Raw genomic sequence first — 19,273 nt, 5'->3', positions numbered from 1 at the left:
TAATCCATATCTACCTACAGAGAAAACTCAGCTACTCTGACAGACACACAGAAGCATTCTGCCATAATGGGCACCATTTTGGACCTCCTTCTTTATTATGTATCCATAAATGTATCCTTCTTTATGATGTATCCAGTAGCCACTTTGTTGCCACCACAATAGCTCAAAGTGATTTTATTGCTTGGTGCAGTCCAGTGAATATGTTATGTTTACCGTTTTGAGCTTGAGAAATCCTTCAAGACCTCCCCCCATGGAAACAGATAACCCCAACTTGGTAGCTGATTTCAAGGTCAGCATATTTTGCTATGGAAACACCTATTGTTTTATCTTTTACTATTTATATGTTCAGTTCCTCTGACATTTTCTTCTGGAAATGCTCAATCCTAAGAACCCCATGAACATCAAAGCTCAGTAGGACCCAACCATACAATAAATATAACTCTCTTTAGAAATGAGCAGTTCACAAACTGCAGAATTCAAGGACCCAGAAGGAAAGGTTAATAATCCAAGACTTCCTAGGGGTAGAAGTGGCTAACTTTTTGGGTCTGTGGGCTGCTTTCAGCCTTGGACAACTTCCTACGGGCCAAATGCCAGGAAGTGGGTGTGGTCAGCTGAAGTGGGTGTGGATTATGAAGAATGCTAATGTGGAATTCAAGTTCAATAGCAGAAGCTACAATACATTTTACTGTATGTTTGACTCTGCAAACATGCTAACGCGTAAGAGCCCTTTTTTGCTAAGACGGTACAAGTCTCAACAAATTCTTGATCCTATTCCCACAGCTACATTGTCTCCGGAGAGTTAAATATTATAAACAGAGCTGACTGTATAAACACATAAATTGTTTTTCCCATTAATACGTGAGATTTTTAAATTATTTTTGACAGAGAAAGTAAAGACACAATAATAAAACGGTGACTCAAGTTAGTGGCTTATATCCAATACACTTCTTCACAAAGAAAAGAGAGCTTTCCCGTCACCCTGCAATTTTTGTGCCACCTCCCATTCTGTTCTGGAGGGTCCCCAGTTCTCCAGAGCAGATGTTTGTGGAGGAAGAGGCTGCAGGGGCAAGTGGTAAAAATTGCCTCTCATAGGATATAAGATGCCTTGTACATAGAGAAGGTTTTTTTCACAGCCCTGCCTGGAGATGCTGTGAACTGAATTTGGGATTATTTGCATGCAAAGCATGTACTCTACCACACAGCTACAAACAGTCTCACCTACTGAGCTACAGATTCCCCTTCATTCCATGAGTGAGACCCCAAATGTAAGGATCCAACCAAATGAAATTTGTTAGGATAAAGGATAAAAATTGGGGCAAGAAACTGGCTTATACAGCTAAGGGTTGTAGCCAAACATGTCACTCAGCTGACAATAAGGCTTGCATCAACAGAACTAAGAGAGAAGCATTATTTGACCATTTCCCATATAAACCTCTGAATCTGTTCCAGAAGGTACAAGGGCCCTCCAGAACAGATTTACAGGGGGTGCATATTGCATATTGCTTCCTTCTCCATTCTACTGATGGAAACCTCACTCTCACCTGTGTCCACATAACCCAGCACTTTCTACTTGATTAGCAGCCACTTTCCTGGTACTGAGGTAGAGATGTCTTCCGCAGCCCATCTACTCAGGGACTGAGTATTTTTAATTTTGTGGAACTTAATGGGTTGGACTAAGACCCAAAACATGTTTAGAGCAAACCCAATGAAATCAACAAGGCTTAGGATACTCAATGGGCATATTCTAAGCTTTAATAACTTTAGCCTGGATCTAACACCTTGAATAATATTTGAATACTGCTGTTTAAATACTATAGGTGTTTAAATTTCTCACCCCTTTTCAACTGTCTCTCTATTGGTGTAGAATATTTCCACAACAGGCATGTTGCCTGGATTTTGAATTATTAGATACCTTGCATCCAGCATGTGACCGGGTTTTCATTAATGGAGTTGTGGTGCACAGCTCAATGGCTTCTGGCTCATGGAAGATCACTGTGGGGAGAGGTTCCTTCCGAAGGGTTAAGACATTTAGCTTAGTCTTCAACATGGTCTGAAAGTGCTAAATGAAAACAGAAGGAAAAAAAGACAGAAGAATTTATTTTATTTTGCAGAATTTATGTGTTTAAATTCAAGACAACGAACGTGAAGGTCAATATTTCTACCTGACTTGTTCTAATGATCTGTGCAGTGACATGGAAACAATGCTGGAGGGAATGAAAACTGCTTTAAGTTCATGTAAAAATCCAAGATAGGGAGGTTTGAAATATATGCTTTTCTTTTTCATTTTTCAAATTACAAAGAGAGAGAGGAAGAGAGAAAATACATAACACAGGACATTGGAAAGATTGGTTTGGATCCAAACCTACTCTTGTGAAAGTAGAATGCTCTTGAGCTCATGGAAGGTAGCCCTCTGATTCCCATCAATTCCCCCTTACCTCTGGAGTCCTCTATGCCATATCTTACATTGTTATGCCATATCTTACATTTCTGGGGCCACAGAAAGCTTTAGTGAGGAAGAAGGGACAGGAAAACCAGACTAACTCCATTGGTAGCTCTGCAGAGAGACTTTGCCATTTCCTTGTTTCCTTCCTTCTGAGGTGATTCCACTAAGCAGCTGAGCAGCCCTTCCAATGACCTCCCCCATCGTATCCCCACCCCATTCCTCTGATCAGCGGGAAATAGTTCACCAGCGGGGGAAATGGGCCTGAGAAGACTGGGAACTAGGGAGAGGTTAGCAAGTCAAACAAGAAAGCCCTGTAAGGCTGCATCTGGTCCCAAAACTGGGAGCTTCCCACCTCTCTCTATGGTCTATATGTACTGTATATTTGTAGATAAATCAAATATTTCAAAATACCATATGTCTCCAGCAATCACTCTTCCAAAAGGAAGTCAAGTTCAAGATTTTCACCACTCATGGTAGTGGTCAAGGCCAGATTTAGGTTTGATGAGGCCCTAAGCTACTGAAGGTAATGGGTCCAGCTGTCCTTTGTCAACAACAAATTGTCACTGCTTTTTGTGTTGAATATATGCTACATGGTAATTTATGGACCTTACAGGTATCTAAAGCCATTTGCACATAACAAAATATGTATTTTATCAAAGTAATTGTTGAACTGAAATACAATTAAGAAAAAGTATCCAGATTTTTCTCCTTTAAATTTTTTTTGGGAGACCCCAAGAGAGTAGGGCCCTAAGCTATAGCTTGTTTAGCTTATACGTAAATCCGGCACTGGTGGTGGTAAGCACATAACACTATGCATTCTCAGGTTCACTTTCTCCAAGAACTTCCCAACATTCAAAAGGGAATTTAAACTATCAATCCATCACCAATCAACACTTTATTACAGTCGCAGACCAGCATAAGGAGGGAGGGGTACAGTCATTTAAAATCTATTTTTAAAAAACCACTAAAATGAGTTAAAACAGAAAAAATATATAAAAGTCCATAAGAATCCAAAAGAAGCAAAGAAATTCTAAAAGAAGGGTTAGGAACATCAGACAAGAGTGAAAGAGAGCAAAAGGCTAGTATATATAAGACCACAGTTATCAGTCTACAGAGCACTCCGATATGAGTGCTCATTATATCTAGTTTGTGGCACAGGTCATCAAAGGCATGCTGCGTGTCTGAGTGCCCATGCAATCTACTGCACTGAATAACTTTCCACAGAATATGCACTTCAATGTGCAATGTGTGCATTTCACCAAAAGCAATGCAGCTCCAGCAGGAAGCATCCACACTTTGGTATGTCTTCAAGTTTAAGTCTACAAACTACACAGTTATATATATTTTTTCAGTGTCCCCCATCTATTTTTGTTTTATGTAATCACAGATGTCCCATGGATGCTTTATTTACAAAAGCCATGTAATAAGAATTCTTTGTACAAATTTCACAAGAAGTTCTCAGCAACAAACAATTAGCATACTTTACATAAACACAATATTGGTGACCCCGGCAAAACAGTATGAAAAGTTCTTGAATGAAAAGTTAACCACAGACCAAAATAAATAAAGCTATCATAATGGTAAGTGGTGGCACACTTGAAAAACCATAAACATGCAAAGTGTGCATAAGTAATAGCTGCTTTGCCATCCTACTCATGTATCATGCTACATCATGGGTAGGCAAACTAAGGCCCGGGGTCTGGATCTGGCCCAATCGCCTTCTAAATCTGGCCCGCGGACGGTCTGGGAATCGGCATGTTTTTACATAAGTAGAATGTGTCCTTTTATTTAAAATGCTTCTCTGGGTTATTTGTGGGGCCTGCCTGGTGTTTTTACACGAGTAGAATGTGTGCTTTTATTTAAAATGCATCTCAGGGTTATTTGTGGGGCATAGGAATTCGTTCGTTTTTTTTCTTTCAAAATATAGTCCGGCCCCCCCACCAAGGTCTGAGGGACAATGGACCAGCCCACTGCTGAAAAAGTTTGCTGACCCCTGTGCTACATAGATGCACCAATATTTCCTTACTGTTTGTACAAGCAGTTCAGTTTCCAAAAAACTTCTGCAACAGTAAGGAAATGATTAAGGTTGCTGTTAATTCAAGACACTGAAATTAGTTCGAAGATATTTCCCATCAAACTTTCAAGTCAGCAGTTGGTACTAAATTCTTTCCTTGTCACACATTTTGCTTGCCATCCTTCTCATACACTCAGTGGCGTAGCGTGGGTTGTCAGCACCCGGGGCAAGGCAAGTAATTTGCGCCCCCTAACCCGTGGATTTGCGCACCCTAACCCATGGATTTGCGCACCCTAACCTGTGGATTTGCCCTAACCCCAGATGTTGTGCCTGGCCCCCCCTGCACCCCCCACGCTACGCCACTGCATACACTTGGCTTGTTCTGATCTTAACTTATATGTCCAGACCAGACCTAACTTTGGTAGTGATTCATAAGACTGAGAGCAGCCATTGCCAGAGCTAGGCTGCATAACTGCTAATATAATCTTCTCTTATTTTCCCAGTTTTAAACTAGAAAAATTATATGGAAGACGATTTGGAAGCAAACAAGCACATTTATATTATCAGTTAGTCCCTTGTTGAACTTCATGTGCTTGACAAAAACATTTCTATTTCAGCAGGCATTTTTAAGTAAGCTTTCTGTTTTATTATGATTTTAATTGATTGTGCCCATTGAATGATTTTTGTAATCTTATGAACACTGCTTAAAAACTTCAGTTCTTGAGGATTCCTTCTAGCAGTGGTGAAAGTGGATGTGCACATTAGACACTGTATGGTGAGAGCATATGCACCTATGACCAGTGCCAGTACCAGGCTATTTTGCACCCTAGACAAGCCACACACCCAAAATGCTAACATTAGTTTTCAAAAACATTTTCTGTGGGGAGTAAATTGTGCAGATGGGACACTGTCACAGTACCCATGATGCACATGCATTATATGCTACCTGAAATACATACCGTAGTTGAGGAAATAATTACTAAACATAATAATAATAATAATAATTATACCCCACCCATCTGGCTGTGTTTCCCCGTCACTCAAGGCAGCTTACAGCACATAAAAATTGCAAAACATTAGACACTGAAAATTTCCCGATACAGGGTTGCCTTCAGATGTCTTCTAAACATCAGATAGTTGGTTTATTTCCTTGACATCTGATGGGAGGATGGTGGGTGCCACCGAGAAGGCCCTCTGCCTGGTTCCCTGTAACCTAACTTCTCGCAGTTAGAAAACTGCCAGAAGGCCCTTGGAGCTGGACCTCGTGTCCGGGCTGAAAGATGAGGGTGGAAACGCTCCTTCAGGTATACTGGACCGAGGCCATTTAGGGCTTTAAAGGTCAGCACCAGAACTTTGAATTGTGCTTGGAAATGTACTGGGAGCCAATGTAGTTCTTTCAGGATATGTGTTATATGGCCTCAGTGGCCACTCCCAATCACCAGGATGGGCAAGGATCAAGGAATCAGGTAGTCAGTTTCACTCATCCAAGCAGCCTGTCCACATCCTCAGAGATAACAGATTGGAACTGATCCCATGCAACTTGACTAGACAGGACTCTAGCACTCTCCTGCCCTGACCCTGCTACCACAGTGGAGTCTACTTCTTTCCGAATCTGAGTGACTTTATGTGAAAAAAACTGCAAAATCATTGCAGGAGATCTTGGGGTCCTCACCAGTGGTGGAGGTGGTTCCATTATTAGACTGCCACCTAAAAGAGTCTCCTGCTGCTGCTTTCTGCAGATGCAATAGAGGCGGTGAAGAAGGTCCTCTTCACCATCACTATCACCAATTGCTAGCTTGATGTTCAGCTCTAACCCGTGTTCGGCCCGATTCAGAGTGAGTTTTCTGCCACCAGAAATGGGCATACACCTGCTCCTCTAATCCAAGAAGAAAAGCAGCAGCTGCTCAGCATTAGTATAAATCAGGCATATGTCTGGGATTTGAAACATGAATATTAACTTATTTTGTAGGTTACTACCCACAGCAAATGTGTTGACTTTAATTCTGACTTTGAAAAGTTGCCCATTTACCTTGATAGTCAATGATAAAGTAATCACCAGTTCAACAGAATGTTTACATAATAATATGTACATTTTTAAAATTACGTAGCGTTTCATCTTCCCCACGTTATCTACTCAGCCAGATCACATTTCACATACTTTGGTGTTTTGCTACTACTTTGATATGTAACTATTAGCCCCACTATCGCAGCCGAAGATATTTAGAAGGCAAACTGTTCCAACCAATACAATGTTATAACGCCACAAATGAAGACAGGTAATATGTTGTACAGATAAGTGTAGCCAATTAGAGAAGACAGCTAGTTATATAGCTTTTCTTACTTTTCAGCTATATAGCTTCATCTTGGCAGACTGGAGTATGGCCAAGGTAGCCATGGCACAACCTTAGTTAGGGAGGGGAAAGGAAGAGGGAGATGCTTTCTGAGGAGATTAGGGAGGCAGAGCTGCCAAGCTACTCCATATAAATACTAAAATGCAGTCTGAGGTATCTTCCAGCTTCCACAGAAAAAAAGACACCAGCTTCTTAAGAAGAAGAAGAAGAAGAAGAAGAAGAAGAAGAAGAAGAAGAAGAGGAGGAGGAGGAGGAGGAGGAGGAGGAGGAGTTTGGATTTGATATCCCACCTTTCACTCCCTTTTAAGGAGTCTCAAAGCGGCTAACATTCTCCTTTCCCTTCCTCCCCCACAACAAACACTCTGTGAGATGAGTGGGGCTGAGAGACTTCAAAGAAGTGTGACTGGCCCAAGGTCACCCAGCAGCTGCATGTGGAGGAGCAGAGACGCAAAACTAGCTGTTTATTCAGGATGTAAAATTAGTGAAACCTAGCCTCTCATCAAAGTTAAAGCCATCTCCCCCCACCCCATACTCCCATTAGAAGGTAGATTTCCTTCATGGTCTTTATGGATTTTAGATGCATCATCCATATTATCTTGGATGCCTTAATTTTATTCCCTCAGATCACCATCAGAATTTGGGTCAGGGGGGTGGAAGCAAGTTTCTACTACTGTATTACTTTTCTATAGATTTTGGCAATAATCTAAAGTAGTGAGTTAATCTTAAACAAGCCCAAGACCTGGTGCAGCACATGTTGCAAGATACATATGCTTTCGCATCACTCAGGAACAATAACTACAACTCTATCAAATTCAATGAAATGTTGGAGGGTAAAGTTGCCCAGAAAAGTCTGATTGTCTTGAAATATACATGCTTTTCCAAAGTGTTTCTGTAAATCCTCTAAACATGTATATAGAAAGATTTCTGGATCAGATCTTTTACCATACAGAGTATGAATCCTTCTGAACTAGTGAGCAAAAAGTTTGGGGGGGGGGATAGAATAATGCAAAATAAATTTCATGTTATTTGGAGTTCTGTTCCATATGGCCCAGGGAGAATATCAATTTCATATTTTCTCAGCTACAAGCATTACTTAACATTGATTTAATTTTCAACTATTTTATTTCAGCATTTATAGTATCAGCTGAGAACAACCACATCTGGTTATCAGGGCGGGGGGAAATTATTATCAATGAAGTTGCTATTGGAAACAAATGCAGAGGGACTGTTTTTGTCAAAGCTTCTTCGTGCATCTCTTACTAGTCATCACAAAGTAAAACCATCACTTTTTCAAGCATGGGGAAATGAAATTATACTGACTATCTAGGTTCAAGGAAGAACAGACTTCATTTGTTTTAAAGCCCCATGTTTCTAAAATGGTCTAATATTTGCCTGATGTAATATAACACTTCATCATTTTGCAGAACAGCAAAGGTCCAAAGGCTCTTCAGCTTAAATAAGTATGTGAAACTTTGGGTAAATAATATAAAATAAAAATAATGCATGCCCAACTATGTTTTACTTCTTGTGCCATACAAGTTTCAATTGCACAGCATACGTACAGCACTGGCATTGGTACTTATTGGAACTGGGATGTGGGAATAGTGCATGAAGATGAAAAGGTCCTTATTTAAAGCGATGGCCTAAACCTTAAGCATGGAGAATTATTAGCAGCTCTGGAAGACAGACCACCTCAGCTCCAGAAAAAAAATTGTGGAATTTTGAAAAACCATCTGAAAATGGAGGTAGCATTGTGAAGCATAGAGAGATAAAGAAAATGTTAACAGGCTAGTCAAGATTACAGTTTCTCAGAAGCCTCCCAAAGAAGCCAAATTAAGAAATCACACAGAGATCAAATAACTCTAGCTAACATAAGGCTACATTGGTGTTAAGTCTAGGGACAAGTTGTGCTACATGATGCTACAAGATATGCTTAGGTGTCTGAAAACCTGCTGAGGGGAGAGTAGTTCCTAACAGTTGGGGCTGTATTGTATTATATTAGGAGGGTCTTTTTCTATAAAGAAATTCACTGGCTAAGATCCAGAGTCAGAGAACAGATAAGACAAGAGAAAGAAACTGACAGCACAAGAAGTTGAGCATTCTCAAAGTCATCTGCTCTCCAAGCCACTGAGAAAAAGCAAATAACAACATCCTGGTAAAGGTTATGAGCTTATGGTACTGCGTGTTGCAGATAAGTGTTTCATAGTTATTGTACTTGTTTCAAAATCATTAAAAATGTGTTAAAAAATAATGTTTTATGTTCCTGGACTTCAAAGAAACTAACAGTTTGGGTGGGGGAGTGGTGTAACTTGTATTTGTCCCTGTCACCAAGTGTCCCAACTTCTCCTTTTCAAGGAATGATGCATTAACTTGAAGAATAAAAGGACTAGAGGAAATTGCACCAAGAGCTCCTGCACAGAAGACCATTCTGCCAACACCTCCCTGACCTGAGGTCACATTGCCACTCACTTACTCTAGTCCCAAAACACTGATGGGACCAATGTCTTCCCCATGCCTTAAGAGTATCAAACTGCTGAAACAAGCAAGGCCTAATTAACCAGAAGCACCTCATCCGCTGGGGTGGAGGGTGGGACTAACCACCCAGACTGAGCTGTAGACTTATTTAAATCTTAGTCTTAAATCTTAAATCTTAGTGTGACTAGTGAAAGGTCCTCCTGGTCAGACCTCACCTGGAGTACTGTGTCCAGTTCTGGGCACCACAGTTCAAGAAGGACACTGACAAACTGGAACGTGTCCAGAGGAGGGCAACCAAAATGGTCAAAGGCCTGGAAATGATGCCTTATGAGGAACGGCTAAGGGAGCTGGGCATGTTTAGCCTGGAGAAGAGGAGGTTAAGGGGTGATATGATAGCCATGTTCAAATATATAAAAGGATGTCACATAGAGGAGGGAGAAAGGCTGTTTTCTGCTGCTCCAGAGAAGCGAACACGGAGCAATGGATCCAAACTACAAGAAAGAAGATTCCACCTAAACATTAGGAAGAACTTCCTGACAGTAAGAGCTGTTCGACAGTGGAATTTGCTGCCAAGGAGTGTGGTGGAGTCTCCTTCTTTGGAGGTCTTTAAGCAGAGGCTTGACAACCATATGTCAGGAGTGCTCTGATGGTGTTTCCTGCTTGGCAGGGGGTTGGACTCGATGGCCCTTGTGGTCTCTTCCAACTCTATGATTCTATGATTCTATGATTCTCTCCAAGTTCAAACTCTGAGAGAGGAGTTTGGAAGCCCATAGAAACACCTTTGTCAAATCAATTATTATGAATGCCCTTACAAGGCTGTATCTCAGCCAACACAGCACACCTTGGAGAACCAGTGTGCAGTAGTGATTACAGTGTCAAACTAGGACCTGGGAGACCAGGGTACAAATCCCCACCCAGCCATGAAGGTCACACCTTGGACCAGTCACTGTCTCTCAGCCTAACCTAACCCATAGGGTTGTTGTAGGGATTAAATGAGGGCAGGGAGACCCATGTACACCAGGTCCTTGAGCTCCCTGGAGAATTGGTGGGATATAGGTGCAATAAATAAATAATAAGGTCATTTCTAGTTACATGAACCAACGTTGCAACTCTTTTTCTCAGTTGAGTCTCTTAAAATGCTGCAAAATTCAGTTGCTCCAGGGAGGTGACACTCTTGCCGCTCCATGGTGTCAGAGTCCACCTTGCAACCCTTCTGTCCCCCTAGCAGTTGTAGCACTTTAAGCAGACACAGCAAAGTCTTTTAACACAAACCTTGAAAAGTTTGTGGCAAGTACCATGACAGAAGTGCCAGAAAACATGGACCATTCATTGCTGTGAATGCACAAACAAAACATGGTGGCATTTATTGAGTTATGTGATAAATACAATCTACCTTCAACCTGCATACCTCTGATCACCTACTGCCATTTCTGGATATTCAAGAGACAGCTAATAGGAAGATAGAACAAAAGTATCTTAAAGTGGGTTTTTTTAAAAATGCTCTCTTAACTGTATTTTGTTGACTTTTCCAAACACCACAAACCATCAACTCTCTAGAATACTATGACCTGTACACATTTGTCTCTTCACCAGGTACTTGTGGGAAGGAACTTGCTGCTAAAAGCAAACAATGCTAGGCAACTCTCTGGAAATGATTTCACTTATTTTGGGAAGGGGGTATCAAAAGAAAGATACACAAGTAACAGCCAAAATTGGAGCAGGTGAAGGGAAATGAAATAGAGTGGCTAGAACACTGAACATCAGCAAGCCATGCTGCTACATTCTGTTACAGGTTCCACTCATTTTGTGAATTTGTATACCATTCTTCAGCAAAATGGGTCTTGGGGGAGTGGAGAGGAGTTTCACTGCTGTACTTGAATGAATCATATACAGTGGACCCTCCAGATACGAATTAAATTCGTTCCGGGGATCCGTCCGCAACCCAAAAAGTCCATAGGCAGAGGCGCCGCTTCTGCGCATGTGTGCGCAGTGAAACCCGGAAGTACACACTTCTGGGTTTGCCGCGTTCATAACCCAAAAGTTACGGTACATATCCAGAGCGGTACGTAACTAGAGGGTCCACTGTACAGGAAATGAGTCCCAATACCTATAGCAATGGAAATGGCCAACATGACATGAACATTTAAGAAAGGATTGCAGGGCCTGGGAAGCTGTATACCTGTGAGCCTCACTTAATTGATGGAAAGCATTTTAAAGGCCTGAATGCTTAATATAGAGTGTGATCTGCTTCCAGGTTTCCCATGGGCATCTTTCAGGCTGGGAGAAAACAGGCATGCCGGAATAGACCTTTGCTCTGATGCAGCAGAGCAGCTCTTATGCACTTTGAAATGAAAGTTTTTTATAAGAAGTTGTTTCTGGTAAGTGGCCCACTAACAGCCTCTAGAAATTACTGCAGCAATAACCTCAAACATTATTATTTTTATTTTATCCATAAGTACCATTAATGAGTCCAGTTCAAAGGTCCAAATCAATGGACAGGCTTCCATTCATTTCAGCATGTTTTAAAATTAAGCTCTCAATACTATGAGTAGAATCTAGACTAGAAGGGACAGTCTGATGCCTCTGGATGCTGGCCTGCTCAAATATAGTGGATGTATTAAAACTGGCTCCAGAATGTCTCGTCTTTGGCACTGAAAGAAGAAAGTATTTCATAGTTAGCCAATTTACTTCAGAGCACTGCCTGTGCATCTAATATCCTTACCCCCTGTCCTCATCTAGGCTACGGAAATGTTGTCTAGATGGTTTGCCAAAGTTATACATATTTGAAAACCATTCAAATCTCGACATACTCCAGGAACCATCAGCTTAGTAAGTGCGGAAACAGTATTTACAGGACAGCCATATAGGAAAAAACAAGTTGTGCTTCATTTCCAATCTGTACATAGCTGTTCCAATCAGTAAAGCACGTCTCTGATGTAACCATTTACTGGCAAGTGAGCTGCAAAACTCTGCAAAATCCTCACTGAGAAGGACTTTACATATAGAGTTACAACTGCATCAGGGTTTCATGATTATGCCAACCACATAAGGGGTTTTCTACATATATTCCCGAAATAGCCAATTTCCTGGAATGTGCTGCCCCCATTGCTTACTGGCTCACATAGCCATAGCTCCTGGATATAGAAGAAAATATTTCTGCCTTGGAAGACTTCCAAGTCGCTTTAATGAAATTTGCAGTTCATAATCTTTTTAAAAGTTTATGATAATTTATTAGTTAATAAACTTCAAAGTTGATATCTTCACTGTGGTTCTGGAATACTGCTTTAGTAGCCAAATCCATACTGGGCTTTCTAAAATGCTAGGATTCTTAACAGCTAGATTTTAAAATGCAGCTTTAATCATCTACAATATGCAAGGGTACATGTTCATAATTATTCCTTATGGGCTGAGAAACAAAAAGATAGAAAACCCATGTTTATATGTGAGCAGCAGCAACTGAGTAAAAGAAAGTGCTGTTTATTAAAACCATAAACTTAGCTGCAACCAGTTCTTTCACACACACAACCAATACAGCTTATTTAGCTCAGGAATTGTCTCAGTTCAGTTTAAACTGTCCATTCAGCAATTCTGAGAATGTTTCACAATACTATGGGCCCACTTATTCATAAACAAATCATTAACATTCTTGACATAAATCCATAGTTTGCAGCAATTCCCAGCTATGATCATGTTTTACTACATTTGCTTGGCCCTTTATGAATGGCAGTTTTGTTTGATATAAACCATCTTCAAGGAACAAGACCACAAATTATGTATTGTGAGAAAGTGGTCGGTGTGAACAGCTTGCACACAAACAACGGCCTCATTATCAAGGGTGGAAGATGCCAGGAAGTTCTCCTGCTCAAGTTACCTCTTCTGTGCACTTCACACTTCCCCACTCAATCCAAATGGGGTCATATAAGAGAACATCCCTGTGGCAGTCCTTACAGTTCAACTGCTAAAACCCCGAGTATACTCTGTGATATTATCATGGCAAACTTTCTGAATTGAGTTATACTTTGGATTAAAAGATCAGTGAACACAATTTCCATGTGTGCTCTTTCTTCTTAAATTTTACTATCTAAAGATCTCTCAAAAGAAAAAACGGCAAAAATCTCAAAAACCAAGTAGCATGCTGCCATATAATATCAAAACTTCCCACATCTTTAAACAGAGGAGATCCTGTTCTTTTCTCTACTTCTAGGCATCTCTGGGACCTCCCCTTTGCTGCCTGTCCTTTTTCTGTGTTTTGGTCATGAGTGGGGCATTTTCCGGGAAGTGTGGGAACTGATGTAATGTGCTTTTTCATAGATTAGAATGCAAAACAAACAAACGAAACCCTTTAAAATAAAAGTTACTTTACCTATTGTACAAAAAGGTAGTTTGAACCCAGTCATAGTAACCCCAAGTTTCACTGTTCAGTTTAAAAGGCCATTTCTCAACAACTTAAAAATAAGAGAGGGTTGAACAATACTGTTTGTAAATGAAAAACATACATATCTAGTAGCCTGATTAGATGGTTTGAGATAGAACCTATCCAGCAAAGAAATATTTAGCTCAGTAAAATAATAAATTCAGGGTCTTTGAGAAAAGCACTTGCCTAAACAAATGTTATACTATTAAGACTTCTTCCTGAAAAAGCACTCTTGTGTATCTTCTGATTTTAATAGCCTCTCCATTAGGGATATAAGAAGGCATCATTTTCCTTTCCACCATTTATTCATCGCATGCAGCACTGTTTTGTTCCACCCAAAACTGCATAATTCATCTTACTGCCTGCTGTGGCGAAATTACTAACTTACATAATTTACGTAACTAATTATGTAAACTACATAAGTTACGCTGTCATTACATTACGTTATTCCACCCCATTCATTTCAACACAAAGGAAACACAATGCAAATTGGGAGGTGGATAGAAATGGAATCAATTGCGAATCATTTACAGTCTGCAAACAACAACAGCAGCAAATACCAATCATATTCACTGGATTGATTTCTGTTCTGGACATGGAACAAGCAAACAAACATGGCCATTTTTGTTTCCATTTCAGTTTTCGTTGGAATTCTCCAATCTCCATAGTCAGCACTGGTGTAGCAAGGCTACTTACAAACTGTTGGGGGAAATGATTTTTTGAGCACCCCTTTCAAAAGTGTTATAAATGTTATAAAGTCTACTTCCACCCCAATACAAACCTCCTCCCAGTCTAGCCACAAATTTGTGTGGAGGTCTGAGGTGGGAGAGTATTCGCCCATAGATCTCTACAAGTAGTGCCTCCCTCCAGTTTTAGAAAGATGTCACTAGACTACAATGCCCATCATCCCTGATCACTTACCATGCTGACTAGGGCTGATGGGAGTTGGAGTCCAACAACATTTGGAGGGCCAGTGGCTCCCCATCCTTGTTCTACAACCCTGCACAAACACCTCCACACCTCAAGGGTGGATGATAGGGATGGGGCTACAGCTGCCGTCCTTCAGCTCCTTTCTTCACTTGTTACCCCTTCACGTAAATAAAGAGTGAAAGGGATCAGTGTGCGCACATATCTAAATGCAAATCTACAGTGGCGAAAGGAAGTCTGCCTTTTCCCTTTCATTCTTTTAGCATGTAATTAAAAAGGAGGCACAACAGAGCTTGGCTGCTCCATTTTCTCTCCCAGCTTCTGTTTAAGAAGCGGTCTACATATGAAGTTAAGATGCCCATAATGCTTCCTTCCATCCTATCCCTATGTTCTAATAAAGGCTGAAGGGAAATACACTGTAAATATTTATTTTTCTCACAGATGTACTGAATACAAGCAGAGTCTTTAAAAGGAAAGGATGTGATCCAGTGCCAGCTCAAGCCAGTACAAAGACACTGATTGACTTCAACAGACTCAAATTAAACTTTAGAAGCACCATGACTTCCTCCAACAGAAGCCATTTTCACATCTTCTATTCATTGAGTTCTGCGGTGCCTTTCTGCATTCCTAAGGTCTCTACCACCCTCAAAGCAAATAAATAGCAGACATCAGGGGGGGGACATGTACTTATTGATATGAATTTACTAATTACAATGGAATGCCAAAGTTTACCATATTTCATAGTAGTCCACTGCATGTGTGCGCGCGCACGCACACATGTTGGGCAAATTGAGGAGTCTTGCCAGATGTCGCGTAAGACTCATTTTGGTTTCAATATGCACATGAGCAGCAGTTTTTCCAAACCTTTTATGGGTGTGGCAGAAGGTCCATATGTACTCAGCCCAGAAAATCCTGTAGGCATCCCATATTCAGAGCACAGCATGGTAGCATCAGCCAGATGTTTTTCCCCCTCTTAAAGTTAACCTAATTTTTCATCTTTACATATAAATTAACACATGCAAGTTTGTGCCATTGACTCGTGCCCCAAGGTTTTTTTAACTTCCTAGCAACACCCCTGCATTCGATCTTTTTGTTCTTCCATTCACATAAGCCACAATTAAGCCAGGAGGTCTCTAACTGTAGTCTCCCACTTTGTTCAAACCAGGAAGAGCTTCATAACAAGCCAGGATACTAAGCCAATTTCAAACCATGGTTCTAGGTCTAGCAATACTGTGCATGCCCAACACTGTACTGCACTCCACAGAATATATGATAAGCTGCTGAGAATTCATGTTCCCATGCCTTTAAGATCTGTTTCAGATGCTATGAAGATTCGTCACCAGCTAAATTAAATCACTTCATATCCAGCTGGGGGCAGTTCTCCAGGGGAACTTGCATATCTCCTCCTGTGCTTAAATGTGCAAGCTCAAATCAAATTCTGTGCAACTTTTGAAAGCATAGGCGCTCTCTCAATGTCTGGATTTTCCATCTTTTTGCACTTTAGGCTTTCAATAAACTGACTTTAATCTTTTCTGCTTGATAGGATTGAAGTTTGTTCCTTAGTTTAAGATCAAGTCATCTCTAAGGCTTTTCTTAAGATAGACCTCTAGATGTTTAGTTATATCCCACTTTTCCTTGAATGAGCTTGGTTCTTTCCCAACCATTTTATATCCTCAACCACTCTGTGAAATAGACTAGGGTGAAATAGAATGTCTAAGCCAAAGTCCCACAGTGAGTTCTGCAGCTGAGCAGTGATCTGAAGCTTGCTCCTAGTCCAACATCAACTGCTATGCTGCACTGGCTCTCATTATTATTTTCTTGTTCAGCTTTCAGACAGCCGTCTTCTCCTGTGCCTTCAGTAAGATAGATAGGTTCATTTCAGACATCACCTGGTTTGGAGAACCAAGAGCATGCCTCAAACTTATATGCTTTCTCCTTGTCTCTCATTTGCCAATTTTCTGCTTTGCCAGCATCTTAAATTGTTGTGACATCTTAATCAGAATCTGCATCTGATCTAAGTCTGCATCTGTATTTGAACTGTTTTTAGAAGTTTTATCATTTGGTACAACTTTTATCAGGCATTCTAGGGATGGCACTAACCAGTGCTGTTCCTAAACCAAGGCCTGTAAATCCATTCCAAACATTAAAAATAGAATAGGATGTAATAAAATGAGAAAGAGACAGAAAGAGGGAAGTCAAAAGAAAAGTAATAGATAAGGATTCTGTGCCTGCTAACATCCCCCCCCAATTCTACTGTACAACAATGTTCCCCCCCCCCAAAACCTGTCGTATTTTATTACTTTCCTGACTGATGTTATAAGAGAGCTCTTCAGAAATTTTGAAGAGAGAACACTACTATATTATACTTGGACAAAATTCACCATGCCATGTAACTGCAAAGACTATACCTTAGCTTTCCTTAGAAGCTGGTTATTTCTTGAGCGGCAGAGCTATTGTGTTCTGCTTCAATCCTCTCCATAGACATGTGGTACCTATTACAGATTTTATAAGAAAATAAGAGCATGCAGAGGGAAAAGCCAATCCTGCTCAGGCTTTTGTGCTAGAGAATAGCCATTCCAAACCATTGGTGCAGCAGACATTCCTTGGTAATTTTCATTTTCTGATTATATGGTTCTCTGTCGATGCACGGTAATAAGCACTTAGGCTACCCTCTGGATAAAACTTCATACATTAAAAACTAGGCAGGAGCTCCTTGAAAGTCAGGGAGTACTCATTTCAAATAAATGTATTAATTGGAAGCTTTAGTGGCTGTAGCTGCACTGTACTAGATGTTATAGTATCAGCTAATGGGCTATTCCAGCAAATGAGAAAAAAACAAAAAGAAATCTCAGAAACCAAATGGTTGCCTGTGCTGCTAAAGAAATTTGTGGTGGTGGTTGTTTTTAACTTGCCTTCTTTTCTAGGGCATTTCCAGTATAGCTCAACTGGGAGATGCTGTGTTGAGTTATTGATGCAGCCAGGGCCAGTGTTCTGTGTCATCAAAGAGAACTTTGCGCATTGCCTCAAAGACTGCTAGGGTTGGACCCAGGCTTACTCAACTTTAGAACAGAACCAATAAAATCAACATAAGTTAGTCCAATTGCCTTCAATGGGTCTACCCTAAGCATTAGTAAGTCTGGATCGAACCTCTAATATTTGGGAAAGAATACAAGACCTACTAGAATTCTACCTGCAGAGCCAGAACAAGTGTTATAATTCTGCAAGAGAGTTTCTCCACATGGAGCAATTGATCCCCTAAGATTTAGAGTTCTGAAAACCTAGGAGAGGAGCAAAGAGCATTCATTAATACAGTGGTACCTCGGGTTACATATGCTGCAGGTTACATACGCTTCAGGTTACAGACTCCGCTAACCCACAAATATAACCTTGGGTTAAGAACTTTGCTTCAGGATGAGAACAGAAATCATGCTCCGGCAGCACGGCAGCAGCAGGTGGCCCCATTAGCTAAAGTGGTGCTTCAGGTTAAGAACAGTTTCAGGTTAAGAACGAACCTCCGGAACAAACTAAGTACTTAATGCGAGGTACCACTGTAATGCAATATTGCAAATTCCAGCTACATCTCTCAGCCACATATCTAGTTACCGTATAATATATTGACAAGCAATGACAATATGCAAGTCCAGCATGTAGTACATACTATTATAATATATTCCATTCTTCAGATAGGCATGTGCATATTCCAGCAGGGACTCCAGGGAATCTGAACATCACAAGAGCAGAGCGGAGAAACTAGTGTAAGCTCCTTTTCTGAAATATTTTATATGCATTTTCCCTTGGGAAATGTATCCATATTGTGTGATGTGAAAGGATTGGTCACCTATTTTAACCTATTTCAGTACTTTTTAACACAATGAATAACTCTTAAGTTTGTGTAATCTTCTGGAGGAGCAAATTCTGGATAACAGCCATTTATTTCAGTGGGATTGATTTTGCTCTAGCAAAACCAACATTAACATTTGAACTATTCATATACAAGAGGCCAGGGTTTATCCCCGAGTGACCACAACCACATCCATAACTCAGTTGATAACATTTTAATTCAGTCAGTAATTGCTGCCGAAACTTTAGTTTCATTCAACATAAGCTTTTCCAATGCCAAGCCACACTCGCTTAGTTTATCTTGGAAAGCTTCAGATATGCCAAAAGCCTCAAACCATAACAGAGAAACAAAAGGTCAGTCTATTACTCTCCAGACAAACAGAATAAACTCTAGAGCAAGAAAAGTTGGAGATAACATGTCTTTTATTGTCCATGGTGCACACATGTATGCACACACAATACACCCACTTAAGCTGAAGCTTGATGTAAGCAAGCTGTCTTATCAAATATAAAATTCTCTATTACATCCCTACCTGAGAACATAACTTTGTTTATTCAGTAATGCAACCACGTCCTCTCAGCCAAACTTTCTGCAAGGAAGGCCTCTGATGCTATACCAAGAATATAATGCACAGACATCCCAACATTGAATGTACAGTTACTTAAAAATAAGGCCCAGCCCATTCAATCAAACCTACTTGCAACTAACTATGCACAGGATTGCAGTCCTTGGTGTATTTAATGTAATGTCCATTGGTCATTTCCTCGATTTTCATCAGATGTTTGACTCCACTAGTTCCCTATAGACC

At 40.5% G+C, this 19,273-nt stretch overlaps 1 protein-coding gene across 1 annotated transcript in view; it reads right to left on the bottom strand.

The window, feature by feature from the left end:
* Positions 1-19,273, bottom strand: part of PID1 (phosphotyrosine interaction domain containing 1) — an 87,635-nt gene that overhangs the window by 52,778 nt on the left and 15,584 nt on the right. The window contains exon 2 of the mRNA XM_028731155.2: positions 1,913-2,059. Coding sequence (XP_028586988.1) covers positions 1,913-2,059 — 147 coding nt within the window. The remainder of the gene's footprint in view (positions 1-1,912; positions 2,060-19,273) is intronic.

Source organism: Podarcis muralis, chromosome 6 (genome assembly GCF_964188315.1).
Source record: "Podarcis muralis chromosome 6, rPodMur119.hap1.1, whole genome shotgun sequence".
NCBI classification, from domain to species: domain Eukaryota; kingdom Metazoa; phylum Chordata; class Lepidosauria; order Squamata; family Lacertidae; genus Podarcis; species Podarcis muralis.
Note: the sequence above shows the minus strand (reverse complement) of the source record. Positions and strands in the feature narration are given on the sequence as shown.